This window comes from Epinephelus lanceolatus, chromosome 17 (assembly GCF_041903045.1).
Source record: "Epinephelus lanceolatus isolate andai-2023 chromosome 17, ASM4190304v1, whole genome shotgun sequence".
In the NCBI taxonomy this organism is placed as follows: domain Eukaryota; kingdom Metazoa; phylum Chordata; class Actinopteri; order Perciformes; family Serranidae; genus Epinephelus; species Epinephelus lanceolatus.
The window spans coordinates 40534367-40557988 of record NC_135750.1 but is presented as its reverse complement, the minus strand read 5'-3'; the positions used below and the strand labels follow the sequence as shown (position 1 = coordinate 40557988).

General features: G+C 39.4%; 1 protein-coding gene across 1 annotated transcript in view; it reads right to left on the bottom strand.

Moving 5' to 3' along the window:
• The window catches only part of atp6v1ba (ATPase, H+ transporting, lysosomal, V1 subunit B, member a), a 114189-nt gene that overhangs the window by 7254 nt on the left and 83313 nt on the right, over positions 1-23622 (bottom strand). The window contains exons 10-12 of the mRNA XM_033627980.2: positions 9604-9754; positions 7905-7987; positions 1691-1795 (exon numbers count right to left, since the gene is read on the bottom strand). Of these exons, the coding sequence (XP_033483871.1) occupies positions 1691-1795; positions 7905-7987; positions 9604-9754 (339 nt within the window). The remainder of the gene's footprint in view (positions 1-1690; positions 1796-7904; positions 7988-9603; positions 9755-23622) is intronic.

Sequence of the window (23622 nt, the reverse complement as noted above, 5' to 3'; positions counted from 1 at the left end):
ATAAGGCGCATACTAAACACTGAGGGGCTCCATGCCCGGACTCCAAGACGTACACCACTACTGACCCAAAAGCACAAGAAAAGTCGGCTCCAATATGCTCAAAACCATATAAATAAGCCACAGAAGTTTTGGAATTCTGTTGTGTGAAGCGATGAAACAAAACTGGAACTTTCCGGGCCTATGGAACAGCGGTATGTCTGGAGGAAGAAGAATGAAGCATATGCTGAAAAGAACACCCTGCCTACAGTGAAGCATGGCGGTGGCTCAGTGATGCTCTGGGGCTGCTTTGCTGCCTCTGGCACTGGAAACCTGCAGCGTGTGGAGGGCACGATGGATTCAGTCAAGTATCAGGAAATCTTAGGTAAAAACGTCATGTCATCTGTGAGGAAGCTGAAGCTTGGGCGTCATTGGACCTTCCAAAAGGACAATGATCCCAAGCATACCTCAAAGTCCACCAAGGCTTGGTTTCAGAAGAAGAAATGGAAGATTCTAGAGTGGCCGTCACAGTTGCCTGACTTGAACCCCATAGAAAATCTCTGGTGGGATTTGAAGAAGGTGGTTGCAAAACGCACACCCAAGAATATTACTGAACTGGAGGCCATTGCCCATGAGGAATGAGCTAAGATTCCTCAGGAACGCTGTCTGAAGCTGGTGTCTGGCTATGCATCACGTTTGCAGCAGGTCGTAACAGCAAAAGGGTGTTCTACTAAGTACTGAAGATGCTTGTCATGAAGGGGTTGAATCATTTTGAGACTGCAGTAGTCATTAAAAGTAGCATTTTGTGTTGAATTTGGATCAAAACCCTTGTAATATTAGTTTCATTGAACTACTTAAACAGTTCTTGTGTAATTTGTTTATTGCAAACAGCAGAGAAATTGTATATTTTGCCAATAGGCCTAATATGCAATGGGGGTTGAATAATTTTGATTGCAACTGTATTTAAGGACCCACACCACGACAAGAGTAGGTATGAATAATAGTTAATTAGTGACTGACATCAGCTCAAACCACAAGCTTTTGAGTGTACCGTAATCAGATAATGTTAGCTAATGTTAGCATAAGACAATGTGAATCTCCATTGAGGTAGCTAACATTACGTTTAGGTAACGTAGTGTCAGGCTTTCGGCGTTAATCATATGGCATCTGAAGTTAATCATGTTTCGCGTGTTTTGTAAGGGGTTTTCAAAGACTAAAATAAAAATTAGATAGAGTTGAGGACTTACCGGACACGAAGTGTTGACTGCACAACCTGGAGTTAACGTTAGCTGTTGGCTGCCAGTGGTCTCTTCTTATCGCAGCCAACCATTTATTCCGCCGGTCTACATCCTTTGGGATGGAATAAAACTGAAGTCCGGGGTTTCTTTGTTGACTAGTATCACAGCCAACAGCACAACATATTCCTGGCATCCTTCAAGTAACATACATTTTCGGTCTCTCGCTGATTTTCCTCCTACTCTACTTGTTTTGGTAATGTGACAACGCTGTGACCTGTGACCTGACTGCTGTGAGCGGACACAAATATGGCAGCGTGAAAACACTGTGACGTCATGTGGTCTTGATGAATATTATTACTTCCCTCGCAGTATAAGATCCTTGTCAATGCTGTTAGTTATTTAGCACACTTTTATTCAGAGGGGAAAACATTCAGTCAGCTTACAGAGACAGGCTTACAACAGATGAGATTTGTTACCAGCTGGTTTGAAACGTCAGCGTGGTCCTTCCTGGTCATCCCCTCACCGATGGCCGACTTCATCAGACGGGACAGTGAGGGCAACACATTGATGGGTGGGTAGATCTGAAACACAAGTATCAGATTGTCTGATTATATGTATTGATAATGCAAAATGTAAACTTTGCCAATAAAAAACATTTTTATTGCAGCTTAAGAGATTACAAAAACAATGTAATGACAGAAACTGTTTTTTTCTGGAGACATCTATACACTTTGTCATAATTATGTGGACTCCCCTGGCTTCCGCGTTTATCTCATTATTAGACTCCATTGGCTTCAGTCAGGCTGTACATGAACCCACTCATTGTTTGAACCATACCCTCGATCTAGTTCTGTTGTATGGAATTTAAATTGATAACCTAACAGTCTTTCCACAGAATCCCTCGCTATCGGATCATTATCTGATTACTTTTGTTTTCTTTTTACTCGATTACACGCCACTCAGCAACAGTTACTATACTAGATGTTTATCAGATAGTACTGTCGCAAAATTTAAGGAAATGATTACTCCGTCGTTAAATTCAATACCAAGTCCTTCAGTAACAGAGGTTTCGCGTACCGACTTTAACCTCTCCCGAATTGATCATTTTGTCGATAGCGCCGTAGGCTCACTGCGAACAACACTCAACTCTGTAACTCCTCTTAAAAAGAAGTTAACAAAGCAAAGAAAGTTCGCTCCTTGGTATAACTCTCAAACCCGTAAGTTAAAACAAATATCGCGAAAATTTGAAAGGAATTGGCGATTAACCAAACTGGAAGAATCTCGTTTAATCTGGGCAGACAGTCTCAAAACTTATGAGAGGGGCCTCCACAAAGCCAGAGCAAACTATTACTCAGCATTAACAGAAGAAAACAAGAATAACCCCAGGTTTCTTTTCAGCACTGTAGCCAGGCTGACTGAGAGTCAAAGCTCTATTGAGCCTTGTATTCCTTTAGCCCTTAGCAGTAATGATTTTATGAGCTTATTTAATGACAAAATTCTAACTATTAGAGGCAAAATTCATGACCTCCTGTCCTCAGATAGTACCTATCTAACCTCAAACACAGCTGTAAGACCTAATATATATTTAGATTGCTTCTCCCCAATTTCTCTTCAAGAATTGACCGCAGTGATTTCTTCATCTAAATCATCAACGTGTCTCTTAGACCCCATCCCAACTAGGCTACTTAAGGAGGTCTTACCTTTAGTTAACACTCATACATTAGATATGATCAATATATCCTTATTAACAGGCTATGTACCACAGTCTTTTAAGATAGCTGTAATTAAACCTCTACTAAAAAAGCCCACCCTGGATCCAGAGGTGTTAGCCAACTATAGACCAATGTCTAATCTTCCCTTTCTGTCAAAGATCCTTGAGAAAGTAGTCGCAGACCAGCTGTGTGATTTTCTCCATGATAATAATTTATTTGAGGAATTGCAGTCAGGATTTAGAGTTGTGGTGTTTGCAATTTGGGCTATATCCTAGCCCAAAGGAGTGTGGTTCCAAATCCAACCAAGGGGAGGAAGTGGAACCCACGATCGGCAGTTCAGGAGGCAGAGGCAGCTCTAAGACATGCAGAGATTGTAGGTAATGTTCAGTTTGGCCGGGGAGGCCTGGGGCTTGGCTCAGGTAAACCGGTAAGGAATACAGCAGGTCTCAAAGATAAAAGAAAGCTGGTTGTGGAACAGATACGTAGACAGGAGGAGATAGTAAGGGGTGCAAAGGTAGTGACCCAGGCTAAACAGGGACAGTGGTTGAATTGGGAAAGTGTAGAGAAGAGGAAGCTTAGTTGGAGGGACCTGTGGAGTATGGAGGAGAATTGAATTAGATTCCTGGTAGGGGCTACATACGATGTGTTACCAACCCCCCAGAACCTAAAACTGTGGGTAAATGAGGACCCATCATGCCCACTGTGTTCATGTACCGCAACCTTAAAGCATATTTTGTCAGGCTGTAAAGTTAGCTTGTCACAAGGCCGATATACATGGCAACATAACCAGGTGCTGAAATGTTAAGCTGCAGGAATCGAAGGGAAACGAAGACAGGTGAATTCAGAAGGTGTTAAGGATAGGAGTTTAGCAATTCAGTTTGTCCGTGAGGGAGAGAAATACAGAAGGGATAAGTTAGTAAGGAGGCAAGGGTGTGGCCGCCTAGAAGGTGCTTGTGATTGGGAAATGCAAGTAGATTTAGGGGGAAAGCTTGTTGTTCCCCAGGAAATAGTCTGTACCAAGCAGAGGCCTGACATAGTGTTGTGGTCACTGAGTCAATGGATAGTTTATTTCATTGAGCTGACAGTTCCTTGGGAAGACTCAGTGGAAGAAGCCTATGAAAGAAAAAAGCTTAGATATACAGACTTAGGAGCAGAAGCTGAGCAGCGAGGATGGAAAACTAGGATTTGTCCAGTGGAAGTGGGGTGTAGGGGATTCATAGCAAGATCAGCTGTCTCGCTCCTGGGGGAACTTGGAGTGCGGGGACAGAGTTTGAGGAAGACAGTGAGGGAAATGTCAGATGAAGCAGTCAGAGCCAGCCAGTTTATACATAAGAGAAGAAATAATGTTAGTTGGGGGCCAGCAGGGGGAACAACTAAGCAGGGTACATAACTCCTTGAGATCAGGTGGCGAGATCCACTTCCTCTCAGGAGGAAATCCAGGAAGAGGAAAGTTATTTAAGTGTGGAAGTGGCCTATTTGAATCCCTTTTGTCTGAGACCATGCTGCAAGGTGTGTGTGTTTGCTGATCCTGTAAGTTTATTTATCTCCTTTAACTTTAGCTTATATTGGAGTTATGCTATGTAGCGTGTGAAACAGAGTTTGGTGAATGTGCTAGGAAAGGTAGTATCAGCACTGTTTTTACATGGGGCTCGCATGTACGGAGCCTGGGTTTGGTTGAAGGTGGCGGTGCTGTTTGGGCTGAGAAAGCCATGTTTAAGTAAGGTAAAGGAGGTTACTGGGTTGGTGCGGGGAGCACTTAGTACTTAGCACTTACTAGCAGAACTACTAAGCAGAGTACATAACTCCTTGAGACCAGGTGGAGAGATCCACCAATCAGTCCTCTCAGGAGGAAATCCAGGAAGAGGAAGGTTATTTAAGCGTGGGAGTGGCGTATTTGAATCCATTTTGTTTGAGACCATGCTGCAAGGTGAGTGTGTTTGCTGATCCTGTGAGTTTATCTATCCACTTTAGTTTATATTGGAGTTATGCTATGTAGCGTGTGAAATAGAGTATGGTGAATGTGCTAGGAAAGGTAATATCAGCACTGTTTCTACCTGGAGCTCGCATGTACAGAGCCTGGGTTTGGTTGAAGATGGCAGTGCTGTTTGGGCTGAGAAAGGAATGTGCAATGTAAGGTAAAGGAGGTTATTGGGTTGGTGCGGGGAGCAGTAAGACCTGGCATTCGGGGAGTGTCACTGGGACGCCAGAGATCACTGTCTAGCCTCCTGGAGGTGTCGTGGGACCAACTAGACGAAAAACTGGTGAAAGGAGGTTCCCACCCGATGACCCCAAAGACACGTTAGTTATCACTGCTCACTGGTCTGTATAGTTAAGCCTTGCCATAATAGCTTATCATAGGGTTTAGGAGGTTATTCACTGAGTGCTGATCCTTTCTCTAGAGCACAAACTTCTTGTGTTTATTTGAATTGAAAGCATCATGTTTAACTGTAATACAAGATTCTTTGTTGCCAGAACCACAAACTCTTTTTACACACTATAGAGACGCTACAAAGTCTCTTTATGCCTCCTTGGCGTTTTTACACAGAACCAAACAACGGTGGCATCATTCTGTTCCAGTGTTTGATTTTAGACAGCAGGTCAGCACACAACACAACAGTGTTGGCCTCTTGTGTGACATGTAACATACGCATTGGCAGCGCTTTATAAACAACGTCATTAAAATGTTAATGTTAATGTTAATTTATTGTCCCTGTTATATGGCCACTAATCTTGTCCTCTGCTTGAAGATCCTGGATATCAGTGTTTTCCTAATTTGTGGACATTTAGCCTTTGAGTTAAATGTTAACTTCTATCAGCTACTTTTGAAGTCTACCAGCAGTGGGTCACAAACATAACAGGCTGTCAAAAGTCAAACCTGTGCCACCCATGAACCCATCCTTCAAGAGATCCCTTGTCCCCACTATAATAAGACTGTTTAACACCTCCTGAATCTAGTCACACATACATTCGCACAAATCACATTAGCCACAACTGGACTGGACTGTGGAATAAGCAATCTTATTTTAATTTTAATTTGATCTTTAATTTCTATTTATGCACTTATTTTAACTTATTTTGTGTCTATTTAAATTAATACCACTGATGATGAGGGGAAGTATGGTTGTTTTTTTTTATAAGCTCCTGGACAGTTGAATTGAACTATTCTATTCTATTCTATTAACTTATTCAGAACGCTGCTTTGTCACTTTCTGACTTTTCAGTAAGCACCTGCCCTATGTTGTGGGTCAACCCACACATCACTTGACATACTCATCAGGCACCTCTCCTGGTAAAAGAGCTTATAATGTCTGGACCTCTGACACCAGTTGGTTCAACAACTTCCAAAGTCGCGTGGTGTAAACTCGGCATAGGCTAACATGCTTCATGGTATAATGAATGGAGAATTTTGACCAAGGTTGAGTTGTGCACAAGTCAGAAAACCCTGTGCTTTGTGCAAAATATTACTCGGAAACACTTTGTTCATCCAGCACTGTATTTAACAAATTCTGATTAGAAAAAAAAAATTATACAACCCAGTTTTATTTTGTTTCTCTAACTGTCAGGGTGGCAACAGATTTGGACAGACCTTTCCACTGCACTGCAATAGTGCACAATCTCATGTTGAGACAAGTCTTGCATGCAACATAGTTCTGGGATCGTGTGAATTGAAATCACAGGCAATTGCCACTGTTACCCAACTGACACAGTGACACAGGTAAAATCCACATCGGAGGTTGATCTGAATGTCAAGGTGTGTCAGCTGACCTTTCTCCCCTAACTGGATTATACACAATCGTGAGTTCTGTCCAGGAATCAGCCTGGTTATAGGGTGTAGTATAATGAGTATAGCATTAATTGCCACTTACAGCAAATACTTGGGGTAGGAATGAAAGGATACTGACACAATTTGACTCCATAAACAGTGACAGGGAGAATGTGCTTACATGGACTGAAGGAAAGACATGAAACTGAAATGCATGTTGTATTTTAATCATTTTCAGTCTGTGAGGCACACCTCATTGTGAGGTTGGCAGAAATATATCTGCATATACACATCTCTCTTTCTTTTATTCCATCAAATTAGCTCTGGTTCCTGAAGCGGTTCCTTTCAGGATTCTAGGAACCTTGGTGGTATTCAGCAAACCAGCCTAAGTTTCCACCAGTTTTGCACAACACAATTGTAATTAATGGTGTTGCACAATGCACAACAGAAGTAAACAGTTGTAAAAAAAAAACCTTGCAGATTACACTGATTACCTGCAAACTTTTGTTCTGTTATTACAGATATTTGTGGCATGGACCAACTACTAATGAGACCACTGCACACTCTTTTTTCCACTTCTCTATTGTTGCTTTCTTCTTTCTCTCTTTCTAACCTGTAGAATACAGGGGTGCAAAGTCATCAGGGGTGACAGAGACATGAACCCAATACCCAATTTATTTTGGTCGAAATGCTCAGAACGATTTAAAATTAAGTGCGGGTACCAGAATGGAACCGGTTCCATGTTGGTGGAAAAGGGGTTTCCTTCAGCCAATATAAGCACACTCTCCTGTCACTCTTTATGGAGTCAAATTATGTTTAAAAGTCAATATCCTCATTCCTACCTCCTTTTGGATTCGTTGTATGTAACAGTTAATGCCACAATCATTATACTACACCTCATAACCAATCTGACCAGTGTTTCATACTTTCTGAAGATGGTTTACAATTGAATTGTCAAGCATCTTAATGTGGTTGAATTTAGTGATGCCTCAGTTTTCATACACACAATAGGTTCTTGTCACCTGGTTAGATTGCCAAAACCACACACGTAAGCATTTGATCAGTAATCGCTAATTTATATATGCAAATACACACAAAAATGACCACTACAACACATGGCATGTTCATTTAAAGCTAACATTGAAACCATCTCACTTAAGAACAAGTACCAGCACTTTGCCCTGGGTTGGATGAATATTTTAGAGAAATGAATACCTGTCTGTTGTGCAGCTGTCTGTCAACATAGACTTGACCCTCTGTGATGTATCCAGTCAGATCAGGGATTGGATGGGTGATGTCTGTTAGAGGCACAAAAATGTATTTAATGGCATTATATTAGGGCTGCATGATATATCGTTTGAACATCGTCATCGTGATGTGCGCATGTGCAATAATGACATCGCAGGACTTGCGATGTTTTCTCTTTTTTTAGAACATGTAAACTTTTGTTTTGCTTCAGAAAAGCAGCTCTGAAGCTCCGCTCCTTGCTCCGCTCGCCTCTCTCTCTGTCTCTCCCTCTCTGACAACAGCAGCCCCTCCCCCTCTCATACACACGCTGCAGTCACACACTGAAAATGAGCGACATGCAAGAGGGAGAAACAGTAAAGAAGGATTTATGCCTGGTACACACTACACAACTTTTCCTCCCGTTCTGAAATTCACTTTGTCACATTACACGATTGTGGAGTCATAAAATTGCACCGTGACAGGGCCAACAGACATGACACACTACGTGATGGTACACACCAATTATCCCCGGTCGTCTTTCACGACGTGTCTGATGTCATCGGGTTATTCTTGTCCTATTTTTATTACTTTTACTATCATTTGAGTCACTGTGTGTCATGTGCCAGCCAAAATGTTGTTGTAGTCACCTAAAAAACACCAGCAGATGGCAGGAGCTACATTTGAAGTACCATACGTAAACATAAAAGTCACTGATTTCTCCATAACAAGTTCCTACAAATAATTCCCAATAAAACCTGATTTAGAAAATGGAGGGATTCTCTCAGCCGAGGTCATAAGGGGCTTTTAATTTGAAAAAAGTTCAGGAAGTGTTGAGTTTGAAATGACTGCGCCAGGCATTAACTTTATCAAGGCAAAGGGAGCGGATAAAAAGTAAAAATATAAAGATACAGAGGGAACGATAAATAATGGCCTTTTATAATGTAGTCTGTTTCAAATGAAGCTGGTAGCCTCTGCAGTTGTGGTGAGTAAAAGCCCCGCCACTATTTCTTGTATTTTTTAATATTCCAATATATACTGAAATTTTTTTAAAAAAAAAATCGCAATGTCAGTTTTTTCCAATATCGTGCAGCCCTACATCATATCCCCCACATAATCATGTATGTGATAAATAAATCAGTACAGTTAATGTAAACACAATATATTAGCTTTAGTTGAGTTTACATTCACAGCAAAAAACATCTACAACAGAGACACAGTTCAAATCACTCACTGATTTGCAGGCATTAAAATCATGTCATACATATGACAGAAAAAGAGCAGATTTCTGTGAGCTTCCAATTTTAAAGACCTTTACCCTAAATCAAGAGCCCGAGAGCCCTTGGGAACACCAGCAGTGTTTAGTAAAAGCCGACACAATCACATCCCTGTGATGCTGTAATGGGGGACTCTTGTTCAACTAGATAGGAGTAGGCCCTTCATACGTGTTGCTATAGTAACTGCAGGCATCAAAAATGTCTCCTCAGTCCATTTGAGATGCAGTAATTCAAACAATGACTTTCCAAGAGATTTAGGAGACAGCATTTAAGGACAGAAAATACAAAAAGTACAATCTGCATGACTGCAGAACACCAGATCTACGTTCCCTACAAGGCTGACAATTTTGAAGATGTAATTTTGGTCCCAGTAAAAGCAAAGAAAGCTTTTGTTCCATTGTTGCTGCTCTCACCATCATTGGGCATGGTGAGAATAGGGATCTGGGTGATGGAGCCATTTCTGCCCTCTACTCGACCGGCGCGTTCATAGATGGTGGCCAAATCAGTGTACATGTAGCCAGGAAAGCCTCTACGGCCGGGCACCTCCTCTCGGGCAGCAGAGACCTAAAGGTGAGGAGTAAATGGTGATTTAGAGGGCGACATGAGAGCTGTAAAAAGAATAAGATAAAGGAAAGGAGGTTGTTATAAATTACATTTAATTTCTCTTTATATTTTTATGAAGTTGACAACATGTTAATCATATTCTTTGGAGTCATGTTTGTGTCAACCTGATGAACTTAAGTCTAACATTCACTCCCCTTTTAGCTCAGTTTCTGTCTGCATCAACTTCTGAGAATATCTGCTTTTCAGCTGCTTATGTTTCACCATGTTCACCAACTAGTGTCTAAATGTGTGTGTGTATGGGGTACCATGTCTGTGAAAACACAGATGCTTCATTCACCTTCCCCCTGACAAGCACAGAAGATTGATTCAGCATCTGACCAAATGTCTCCCCCTCTGGTCCTGAGATATGACATTGAGTAATGGAGAATATTTTGCAGAATATTGTGATGTCACAGTTAAGTTGACCTTTGAGCTTTTAGACATAAAATATCATCACTTAATCATTATATCCTTTAAGACATTTGAGTGACATTTTGTCATAATTAGTGTATGAATTCTTGAGTTGTGGAAATAAAATGTTATTGAGGTCACAGTGACCTTGACCCTTGACCTTTGACCACCAAATTCTAATCAGTTCATTTTTAAGTCAAACTGGACGTTAGTGCCAAATTTGAAAAAAATCCTTCGAGGTGCTCTTAAGAAAACACATTAACGAGAATGAGAAGAATGAAAGATCACCACGCATGATGGTACGCATGCGTGAGTGAGTGTGCCAGCAGGTAACGTCGGGTGGCAAACTTTTTAAAATACAGGAGATCTAAGGTGTCATTCATATTTAAACTCCCTGATCTGATTCCGGACACTTTTTGACGTTGTTCAATGTAAAAAAAAAAAAAAAAAGAGACTATACAATCTTCTGGTGGCGTTTTTTTAATCCGGATTGTCTGTCCCTTTGTTTGATGGCGTCTGGTGATTCAACAAGCACGCCCAGGTCATTTAATTCAAACCGGAGCAGACTTGAACCACCTTCTAACCGCGCAATTTGGGACTTTGATAGCAGTCCAGAGCAGGGCGCTTTTTGCCCTGCCACAAATGAAACCTATTAATATGGAGGAAATTCTGATCGGCATCGATGAGAAATTAAAGAAGCTTGACAAGCTGGACATTTTGGCAAATGACATAAAGGATCTAAAAGTCACTGTGCAAACTACTGTGGATTTATTGCAGCAAACCCGCGACAATGTGGAAGTTATGAGAGGAAAAGTTAAGAAGTTGGAGACGTCAGTTAACCACATCTCCAGAGAAAATATCAAGATGAAAGAAAAGATGTTGGAGATGACGACACGCTCAGTGCAAGATAATTTGATCTTCACTGGGATCCCTGAGAAGAAGGATGAGACTGCTGAGGAAGCGCTCAGAAACTTTTTCACGGATACGCTGGGGATGAGCAGAGAAACTGTCCAGAAGATCACCTTCCATAGAGCGCACAGGCTGGGCGCACGGAGATCGCCAGCCTCGGCGGGGAATCCCCTATTCACAGATGGTGTGGTGATGCAGCCTAAACCCAGAGGGGTCATCGCGTGCTTTGAGCACTATAAACAGAGAGATATGGTCTTCAGTCTGGGCCCAAAACTGAAAGGGAAACCTTTTGGCATCAGTCAGCAGTTTCCAACCGTGACTGTGGATGGGAGGAGAGCACTGCTTCCCATTTTCCGAAAGGAGAAAACGAAGAAAAAAGGAAAAGGCAGGGTAAGGCTTGTTCCTGACAAGCTATATATTGACGGTGAGCTATATAAAGACAAAACTGTTACACCCTGGCTTTTCTTACCAGCTGATGATGCTGATGCAGGACATTGATGAGCGGAATAAGACATAAGATATAGATCTATAATTATCTCCCTTTGTATATTTTCTTTTTCTTTTTTCGCCACTGACTTGGCCTGCTGGTAGTCTTTTAATGTAAGCTAATGCTATATGTTGTTATTTTTATTTTTTGTCGTTGTCCTGTGTTTGCTTGTGCATACATTGATACACAAGTGTGGGGTGAGCCTCTAAGATTAGTAATAAAGCTCTATTTGCAGATATATTATTTTATTTATTTATTTTTATCCTTAAGTCATGATAAGTATTGATTCCCTATGTATTGCTAGCTATAATTGCAATGGATTGGCAAATGATATGAAAAGGATTGAAATATTTACCTGGTTAGCTGACAAAAAAGAGTTTGATATGTCTACAACAGGGGTCTGCAACCTGTGCCATTAAAAGAGCCATTTTTGACCAAAAATAATTTGAAAAAATCTGTGTGGAGCCACAAAACATGTTTGAGCCTTATAATCAAGGTAAATAGCCTATTAAGTCTAAATTAGCGTATACTTATGGTCTAAATAAGCATTTGTTAATATGTTTTACCACAAGGTGGACACAGTGCAGGGCACTATTAATAATTATCTGGTACTTAAATTTTGCAGAGCTGGCAGTGAGAGCAAACAAATCTGTCCACGCACTACTACATTCTCTATTTTATTCAATTTACTTTTTTGGATTTGGCATCCATAGCTAACCAGCCACTGCTATCGAGGTTCAGCAACATTTGGATTCATAGAATGAATTTCCATAGACTTCTTTTCTCAAATGCTCAAGGAGCCACTGGACAGGGGCTAAAGAGCCACATGTGGCTCCTGAGCCACAGGTTGCCTACCCCTGGTCTACAAGAAACACACTCCACTCCAATCAGGAAGATGAAGAAAGATGGAAATGGTTTGAGAAATCAAAGAGGAATTTTGGTTTTGTTTAAAGAGCATCTAGATTTTTGTGTGCATAAGATAGAATGTGATATGGATGGTCGAATAATCATTTTAGATATTGAACTTGAAAAAATATGTTTTTACTTGGTTAATGTATATGCTCCAAATAATAATGATCCTATTTTTTTTTTTTTTTTTTGAGAATTTATACGGTATGATTCAGCATTATGATATTCCTGTAATTCAAACAGGAGACCATAATATTGCTCTCCAACCTTCCAAGGATAGAGCTGGTAGAGGAGGAGACTATCAAGGTCAATAGCGATATGCCCTTACATCTATGATGTCCGCTATGGACTTAGTAGATATCTGGAGGATAAAGAATCCAGATCTAATTAGATATACTTGGCGAAGGAATGCATCTGCTAGTAGAATAGATTTTTTTTCTTATTTCTTTCTCTTTAACTGCAAATACTAGCCAAGTAACGATAGCTGAAAGATTTAATTCCGACCATCATCTTATTATATTAAAACTTAATTTTGTGAATGCTAACAGGGGTAGAGGTTATTGGAAGTTTAATCAATCATTACTGGAAGATGAGACATTTATTCTTAAAACAAGACAATTTATCCTGGAATTTTTTTCCTTTAATACTGGTTCAGCAAATCCACACATTATGTGGGATACATATAAATGTGCATTTCGAGGTCATGCTATAAAATATTCTGCATGGAAGTATAAACAAACCTGTAACAGAGAAAAAAAAATGTTAGATGATGTGCAAAATATTAGAAATCACTTGGATGAAAATAGATCTGATTGTATTGACCAAGATCTGCAATTACTAGATGACAAAGAAAAAGAATTAGAGAGGTTCTATCAAAGTAAAATTAAGGGAATTATATACAGAAGTAAGGCAACATGGATGGAGTATGGTGAAAAATGTAATAAATATTTTTTGCAAGTTGAAAATAGAAACATATCTGGGAAGAATAAAACTTATGAACAATGATGGAGCGATTACTACATCTACAAATGACATAATTAAAACATTAATGGAGTATTATACAGGGATTTTTAATGATGACACAAATTTTTCTTTGCTTAAGTATATGAAATTGTGCCCTTATCCAAAACTTACTGATGCGCAACAGATATTATGTGAAGGCCCAATTAATGAGGAAGAGTTAATGAAAAATCACCAGGACTAGATCGAATGCCAGTCGAAGTCTATAGAACTTTTTTTTTTACTGAAATTAAGGATCATTTGCTTGCCTGTTATAACTTTTTTTTTAGATGTTGGTCATCAGTCTAATTCTCAGAAAGAAGGTTTAATTTCCTTATTACTAAAACACGATGCAGAAGGCCAGGCAAAATATCCTGTTAAATTAAAGAACTGTTGACCCCTCACACCTCTGTGTTGCGACGCACGCATTTTGGCTAAATGCTTGGCACTTAGATTAAAAAAAGTTATTCAAACATTAATAAATCCTAATCAAACAGGTTTTTTGAAAGGCCGTTTTATAGGTGATAGTATTAGTCTCCTTGAAATAATGGAATATTACGACAAGGAAAATTTGTCTGGTCTAATATTCATAGCTGATTTTGAGAAGGCTTTTGATATGATCAAGTGGAAGTTTATTTATCAGTGTTTGCAAATCTATAATTTAGGTGAGACCTTTATTAAATGGGTCCATGTGCTATATCAAAATCCTTGTAGTAGAATTATAAATAATGGACACATTTCTGATACAATTATACTTTCTAAAGGTGTTAGACAAGGCTGCCCTTTATCAGCATATTTATTTATTCTTTCAATGGAAATGCTGGCTATAAGAATCAGAAATGATTGGGGGGGGGGGCGTCAGTGGCTTAGTGGTAGAGCAGGCGCCCCATGTACAAGGCTGTTGCTGCAGCGGACTGGGTTCGAGTCCAGCCTGTGGCCCTTTGCTGCATGTCATCCCCTCTCTCTATCTCCTTTTCACACTTAACTGTCCTGTCCATTAAAGGCAAAAAATGCCCAAAAAATATCTTTAAAAAAAAGAAGAAAAAAAAAAAAGAATTATATCCTTTTGCCTCTTTATCAGGATTGAAACCAAATTATGAGAAATGCTCTATCCTTAAAATTGGATCTTTGAAGACAACAGATTTTCAAGTTTCCTGTAGGGTCCCTATAAAATGCTCTGATGGCCCTGTGAACCTATTAGGAATATATATACCAGCTGATAAAAACCTTCTTGTGAAAATTAATTTTGATCTAAAGCTTAAAAAAGTGGACAGAATTCTCCAGGCTTGGAGAGGTAAGTATCTCTCTATTTATGGAAAAATTACTGTAATTAATTCACTGATACTTTAACAATTTACTTATCTTTTGCAGGTTCTGCCTTCTCCTGATGCAGCTTTTTTAAAAACGTATGAAAAAAGAATTTTTAATTTCATTTGGAGCCGCAAAACTGACAAAATTAAACAATTATTTGTATAATACGCGTGAGAATAGAGGCCTGGGATTAAAAAGCAGGGCTCAACAATAAGGATTGCCCGATTGCCCGGGGCAAGTAAAACTCACGGTCGGGCATGTAAACTAACAACTCACTTGCCTGATTGGGCGAGTTGCTAAAAATAGTAAAAGTTAATAACTAATTGATAAAATAAATGTATTTTAAAACGTGCTCTTCTGCTCTGATGCAGCGGTCTCTCTGCCTGAAGTCACAGGCACAGCTGTGTAACAATGTCCTGCCCACAGCCCCCACTGATATTATTTTGCGCGACACTCATGCTGAACTTGTGTTGCGTTCAGGCGTTGTCACGTAAATAACAACTTCCAACACTTAAATAGGTCATAGCACAAAACAGCAGCATGTCAAGTGACTTTTTACTTTTATTATATTCAATACAATTGTATGTTCCTAAATCTTGAGACACCTCATATGTAAGCTAGACAGACATTTCACCTGCTCATTACTGTGCACAAATGTACTGTATGTACTTAGTCCTAAAGAGCCCTTCTGGTGCCAGTAGATACATAGAAACTTCCCAGCAGGCTGTGCTTAGCAAGCATACAAAAAAGTTTCACGCATGTGAAAATTATTTTTCATGCGTGTGCTTCACCTCCGCTCCTACAACTCCATCCTAGGGGAAACACTGCTGTGTGCGTTTTGTGCAACAGGTGGATGTGGTAGTCTACTGGTAGAGTAGAGAGAGAGCTAAGTAGCGTTGAAGTAGAGTAGAGGAGGGCAGAGAGATGGAAGCAAAATATATTAAACCCGGTGTTAACACAGCAGAACTGGAGAGAGGGGTGAAAAATAAATAGAGGTGGGCATGGCTCAAGTAGGGTGCAAAATTATAGACGGAGAACGATTGACAAATTTTTCACTTTAAGCCCTGACACTGTCATTTTTGTGTAGGAATTAAGCTACAATACATGACATATGTTGTTTTAATCAATAAATACAGTGTGAATAAAGATTATATAACATAAAAATAACTGCAGTCTTTGTTATTTGATAGCCGCTTAAATTAAACAATTTTTATAGGGCAAGTAAAAACTGACTTCGGGCAAGTAGATCTCTGACCAACTTGCCCAACCGGGCAAGTGAAAAAAAACCTTAGCGTTGAACCCTGAAAAAGTCTTTCAGCACTTGATTTTACTTTAAAAGCTGCATGGATACAGTGATTATATAATAATCATGAATGGTTTTCATCCAAGCTATTTCTAGCTCAGTGCGGTCCATCAATTGGAAAATTATATCCATTCTTTCAATTATGCCCTGCCTCAATGGTACGCTTAAGTACTTTTTTTCCTAATCTATCTTTTTTAGAAATTCACTGTCTCTGTGGCTTCATTTTCAGTTTTTTCTGCCAAATAATTCATCAGAGATCAGACAACAGATGTTATGGCTAAATGAAAATATCTGTATAGAGAGAAAGCCTGTTAATTGGCAAATATTTTTAGATAATTATATTTATTTTGTTAATGATTTAGTGAATAGTGAAGGAGAATTTCTTACTTTTGAATTGTTAGTTTCTAAATATGGGGATGTTTGCTCAAAATTGAGCTATATGCAGTTACTCTCTGCAATTCCGTCGTCTTGGCGATTAAAAGTTGGAAAATCTCAGGAAGATTTAGGTGTTTGCCGCCCATGTATTAAGAACTGTAAATGGTTGGGGCAAGGGCAGATTAATTCTGACATGTATAATTTCTTTGTGTCTTCCAAAAAAAAAAAGGAGCTCACCCATATTATTTTCAAGCGTATTGGAAAAATATTTTTGATACTCAGCTTTCTTGGTTGAACTTTTTTTAGAAACATTTATAAATCATATTGTTTAACTTTTATGGGTTTTTCACTTAAAAATTTTCTATAAAATATGAGCAACAAGAAAGATGCTTAAAATATGGAGAATAACAGATGACAATACATGTAGATTTTGTGGAGATGAGGAGGAAGACATTATGCATTTATTTTGGTATTGTCCAGACGTTGCTCTCTTTTAGTATCAGCTGGCAGTTTGGTTATCCGAGCAAGGACTTGTTTTATCATTATCCCCCATTAATAATATTTGGGGTTTTCAAAAGCGGCTATCAGAACAAAATATGCTGTTAAATACTATTGTGCTGCTCGGAAAAGCCTTCATATTTAAAACTCAAAAAAGGATTATTTTAAGAAATTTTATAATGTACCTTAAACATCATTATTTGCTAACAAAGATTATGTTGAAAACTAAGGGAAACAGTGCAGATATAAAGAGATGGGACGTCTTGGCAATATCAAAAACTTTAATATAGCCTAGTTTAATGAACTTTTTAGCTGCTATAGAGCAAACTTTTTTGAGTTAAAAGACATACATTTTTGGTTCATGTATCAAAGATGAGAGGTATGCACGTATTTTTATGTGTAACTGTATGTGTTGTTTTGTTGTAGTTATGTGTCGTTGGATATGTGTTGTTTTGTTTTGTTCTATATTGCTGGATATGTGTGGTTTTATTGCAAGTTTATGTTGTAAGGATATGTATTGTCTTTGTTGAAGTTTTATGTTGTTAAATAAAAAAAAGAAAAAAAAAAGAAAGAATGAACGGTCATGGGGCGTCGATAGCGTAGTGGATAGTGCCGGCGCCCCATGTACAGAGGCAATGCCTCGCTGCAGCAGTCGCAGGTTCAACTCAGGCTTGCGACCATTTCTGCATGTCACCCCCTGCTCTCTCTCTCTCATCGCCTTTCACTCTGTCCTATACAAGAAAGGTAAAAAAGCCCCCCCAAAAAAATCTTTAAAAAAAAGAATGAAAGGTCATAGTGACCTCAAACTTTGACCATGAAATTCTAATCAGTTCATCGATGAGCCCAAGTGGATGTTTATTATTATTTACTTTAAGAAATTCCCTTATGGCAATCTTGAGATATCGCATTCACGAGAATAGGAAAAGAATATGAACAACCAGAAAACAAAATGCCTCTGGCCACGGAAACTGTAACATGGAGGCATGACGAAAAAACAAAAACACATTAGGATGCCCGGCAGTCTAGCCTGCTACCTACAGTAATAATCTGGCATTTCTTCCACTGGGTGTGGAACAAATAGCAAGAGGCAGTAGCCAAGGACGTTCCCTCTTGAAGTTACATCGAAAGTTACATCATAGGGTAGAAAAAGCCCTGTTCAGGAATGACATGAGCCAGCACAAGGGAGACAGTATTATTAGCTGTGTTGTCCTGTTGTGACGTTGGTTTGTGGAAGTTTATACTCCATGAACTTGTTAAGTGAGATAGCATCATGCAGTGTTTTCCACCCATGGGATCTGAATCTGTGTGGAAGTAGGTGATGACAGGGTGGGGTTTGTTTTTTTGGATGTGTGAGTGTCCTTTTTTTTAAATCACTCTGTGTACCCTCTTTGAATTCTGAATGTCTTCCACCTGGATCTGGTGGTGACATTAGTGACTTTTAGCCTCAGTCTTTAAGCATGATATCATGTATGAGGCCCTTGAGTAAATATTTATTAACCCTTTCATTTTAAAAGGAAAATAATTTCTCAACCAGCTCACAGAGTTAATTAGCTAGCTATTTTCTTAGCTAGCTACTACAAAGCTAACCTTAGTATGTGGTTTAATTAGCAAACCTATCTAGCAAGCGAGGGTTAAAAAAAAAATAAATAAAAAATAAAAATCAGCAAGTGACAATTGTTTCAGCCATCAAAACTTTTTTTCTTCTTTTGTTCCTCTCTGAAATAAAGGATGCACTGTTTGAAAAGTGGTGAAAATGCCAGTTCTATCATTGTGAACTGCATACATGCAGCATACTAGAATGGACTTTTTGATGGGTGTAACCCAGTCAGTAACAGAGTGTGATCGAGTGTCATCATGCAGCATTGCTTGTGTGCAGTTATGATAGTCCAATAGAAAACAATGTAATCAAACAGATTTGGTTGCCGACACTTGATTGCGTGGCATCCAGTTAGGACACAGTAGTGCAAAGTTGGAACTTATGTTTTTTATTTTGGCTTAGGGGAGGGGCATACAAATTTAAATGGTTGTATTTTGTATTAATTTTACCAGAGATTTTTAAAGAACACATGCCTTCATGTATTCTTTAAAAATTGCCAAAATCACACCATTACAGCCAAAAACTCTAAAAACAGAATTTATCATTGGATTATCAAATCTGAGCTTTAAATAGTGACAATTCATCAAAATCACTTTATTCTATGTCTCCTTTAAAATTTTGCCAAAATTCAACAGTTTGCATGAACTAACCAGCACTGGTGACGAGTGAAAAAAATCGTCTTTTTTTAAACTCCAGGAATTCACCTTCAACTTTTAACTGTCCAGCATCAAAGGGTAAGTTTTAAACATCTGATAACTAATTTATTGTGGAGGGAGGGTCATGCATTTTCCACCAGTCACTCAGAGAAGCTCAAGGAAAACACACCCCAGCTCTGATAAATAAAGAACAGTCCCTTATTCACTAGAAGTAACACCTTTCAAATTCCATCCAGTTATATTCTATTCAGAAAAATAAAGATAAGTGTAGCTTTAAAGTCCAAAAGTCTTGGTGTTTCCCAACAGACCTTTGGGTTAAAGGGAAGGATGATTCATTTCAGTATCTAGAGAAAGATATGCATTGTTTTATTTTAAGAAAGACTTAATCTTACTTGTTTTTTTTTTTCTCTCCCACATAAACAAAGATAAGAAATCTGACTAAAAGCATTCACTGTTTGAGAGGCAAGTAATGTTAACTCCTTCAGTATCTTTCAGAAGAGGCAAACAGCTGGTTGGAGATGTTGCCATTCTGTTTTCAGGCCCTCTACAAAAATGACCAAAAGCAAATCCTTGTTCCCAAAGTCAAGTGAATTAAAAGCAAGAGGCAAAAAATGTATCCCATTCATGCTTGGATTCAAAGGTTGACGGGCAGGCTCAACACTTATGAACTGTAAATTCAATGCAAAACTCAACCTTCACGCGCCTGAATGGGAACTGAAGTTAAATGTTAATGTCCTCCTGGCTCTTTGTGGGTGCCGAAATACCCATCGAACTGCCGGAATCTTAGCCGACTATTGGTGCAGCGTTCTTGTGCCAAGGTTATGGACAGCAAATGCAAGAAGGGAAAACGCATATGCACAAGCACCATTTATAAACCTGCATTGTGCTGCCAGCATATTGAGACAGCAAACTGTACAACATAAAAGGATTATTTCAGAGACACAAAAGAGTGAGTTGAGAGGGCCCGACTCCTCACCACAAGGAGACAGAGGACAGTAGCAGGGAGAGAGGAGGGGCATTTCCTTTTAAAGCCTAGCTGACAATAATGAAGTTAAGGTATTTCCTACAAGAATGAAGGACACATTATCCGTCCTTTCAGCAAGGAGCACAAGACTTTAGTGAGTCTATTACCTTTGTACTGATGCTGCAGAGAGTTTACGTTGTATTAACACGCTGCCACATAGTTTGGCGCTTCAACTGCTGCTGGAGTCTTCAGAGGATTATGTACTATATCCTCCTGAAAATAATAGTGAATATACTGGACTTGTGGTAATTGTACATTAAGATAACAGAATAGTGACAATAAGGCAGATATAGTTCAAGATATAGTCCATAGTAGAGTCATGCAGTACAGGGTTTGGTACAATGTGCAATACACTCAGGGTTACATAAGCCTGGTGATGTTCTGTTTTTTTCTGTACAGATGTATATCTTCAGAAGGAACCAACAGAATTGGGCTAAGAGCCACAGACAGGGTAGTGAAATCAGAAAGTAAAACTGACACATTGTTGGTTTGGGTCATCTCATGAAATTTTCTGACAGTGGGGAAACTAGGTTGTATACCTCCACGCACCAGCCAAATTTCTCTTAGAGTTTACATCCATGTCTGTGAAAACATGGAAGATTCGCACCCATTGTCCCCTCGACAGCACAGAAGATGAGTGTCATCAATAAAGTATTTTAACAAATATTTCCCTTCTGTTCCTGACGTATGACATTAAATGATGGCCAGAAAAGTGTTATATGCAGAATATTATGATGTCACAGTAAAGTTGACCTTTCAGTGGTTGGATATAAAATGCCATCACTTCATTATTTTATCCTTTCAGGCATTTGTGTGAAGTATTGTCATAATAACCATATGAATTCTTGTATTATGGCTAAAGACATATTTTGTGAGGTTACACTGACCTTTGAGAGCATTAGTTATTGATTTCACGTTCAAAAACCCTGCCCTCGCACTCAAATAGTCTCTGCTTGTGCTTGGATCTACTCTGTTTCTGCTCAAACTGTGTGCTCGCACTCAGATACCATGTTGCTTGCACAGATTTCCTGCTCGAGCTTCGGCTTTTCTCCTCGCACTCAAACTGTTTCTGTGCGCTCGCGCTATTTCTGCCCTGCGCTTGGATTTTTGTGTGTGTGTGTGTCTATTTTTATATATATATATATATATATATATATATATATATATATATATATATATATATATGTGTGTGTGTGTGTGTGTGTATATATATATATACAGTACAGGCCAAAAGTTTGGACACACCTTCTCATTCAATGCGTTTTCTTTATTTGCATGACTATTTACATTGTAGATTCTCACTGAAGGCATCAAAACTATGAATGAACACATGTGGAGTTATGTACTTAACAAAAAAAGGTGAAATAACTGAAAACATGTTTTATATTCTAGTTTCTTCAAAATAGCCACCCTTTGCTCTGATTACTGCTTTGCACACTCTTGGCATTCTCTCCATGAGCTTCAAGAGGTAGTCACCTGAAATGGTTTCCACTTCACAGGTGTGCCTTATCAGGGTTAATTAGTGGAATTTCTTGCTTTATCAATGGGGTTGGGACCATCAGTTGTGTTGTGCAGAAGTCAGGTTCATACACAGCCGACAGCCCTATTGGACAACTGTTAAAATTCATATTATGGCAAGAACCAATCAGCTAACTAAAGAAAAACCAGTGGCCATCATTACTTTAAGAAATGAAGGTCAGTCAGTCCAGAAAATTGCAAAAACTTTAAATGTGTCCCCAAGTGGAGTCGCAAAAACCATCAAGCGCTACAACGAAACTGGCACACATGAGGACCGACCCAGGAAAGGAAGACCAAGAGTCACCTCTGCTTCTGAGGATAAGTTCATCCGAGTCACCAGCCTCAGAAATCGCAAGTTAACAGCAGCTCAGATCAGAGACCAGATGAATGCCACACAGAGTTCTAGCAGCAGACCCATCTCTAGAACAACTGTTAAGAGGAGACTGCGTGAATCAGGCCTTCATGGTCAAATAGCTGCTAGGAAACCACTGCTAAGGAGAGGCAACAAGCAGAAGAGATTTGTTTGGGCCAAGAAACACAAGGAATGGACATTAGACCAGTGGAAATCTGTGCTTTGGTCTGATGAGTCCAAATTTGAGATCTTTGGTTCCAACCGCCGTGGCTTTGTGAGACGCAGAAAAGGTGAACGGATGGATTCCACATGCCTGGTTCCCACTGTGAAGCATGGAGGAGGAGGTGTGATGGTGTGGGGGTGTTTTGCTGGTGACACTGTTGGGGATTTATTCAAAATTGAAGGCACACTGAACCAGCATGGCTACCACAGCATCCTGCAGCGACATGCCATCCCATCCGGTTTGCGTTTAGTTGGACGATCATTTATTTTTCAACAGGACAATGACCCCAAACACACCTCCAGGCTGTGTAAGGGCTATTTGACCAAGAAGGAGAGTGATGGAGTGCTACGGCAGATGACCTGGCCTCCACAGTCACCGGACCTGAACCCAGTCGAGATGGTTTGGGGTGAGCTGGACCGCAGAGTGAAGGCAAAGGGGCCAACAAGTGCTAAACACCTCTGGGAACTCCTTCAAGACTGTTGGAAAACCATTTCAGGTGACTACCTCTTGAAGCTCATCGAGAGAATGCCAAGAGTGTGCAAAGCAGTAATCAGAGCAAAGGGTGGCTATTTTGAAGAAACTAGAATATAAAACATGTTTTCAGTTATTTCACCTTTTTTTGTTAAGTACATAACTGCACATGTGTTCATTCATAGTTTTGATGCCTTCAGTGAGAATCTACAATGTAAATAGTCATGAAAATAAAGAAAACGCATTGAATGAGAAGGTGTGTCCAAACTTTTGGCCTGTACTGTGTATATATATATATATATATATATATATATATATATATATATATATATATAAAGAAAAAGTGGTAAAGAAAGCAAGAGAAGAACATTCGACGTTCTAAAACTAGAGTGAGCATGCCCACAAGGAGGCAGGGATCATTTCATTGGTCAACAGTAAATCTGGCATTCTGTTGGTTGGGGGATTTTGACAGGGTTGTTACACAAAAAAATCCAAGCGCAGGGCAGAAATCTGAGAGCAGAAATTCCACTAGCGCACAGAAACAGTTTGAGCGCGAGGAGAAAAGCCGAAGCTCGAGCAGGAAATCTGTGCGAGCAACATGGTATCTGAGTGCGAGCACACAGTTTGAGCAGAAACAGAGTAGATCCAAGCGTAAGCAGAGGCTATTTGAGTGCGAGGGCAGAGTTTTTGAATGTGAAATCAATAAATAATGCTCTCAAACTGATAGACCACTCTCTTGAATAAAGATAGGGATAAAGCTCCACAGTTATTTACCTTGATGTTCTG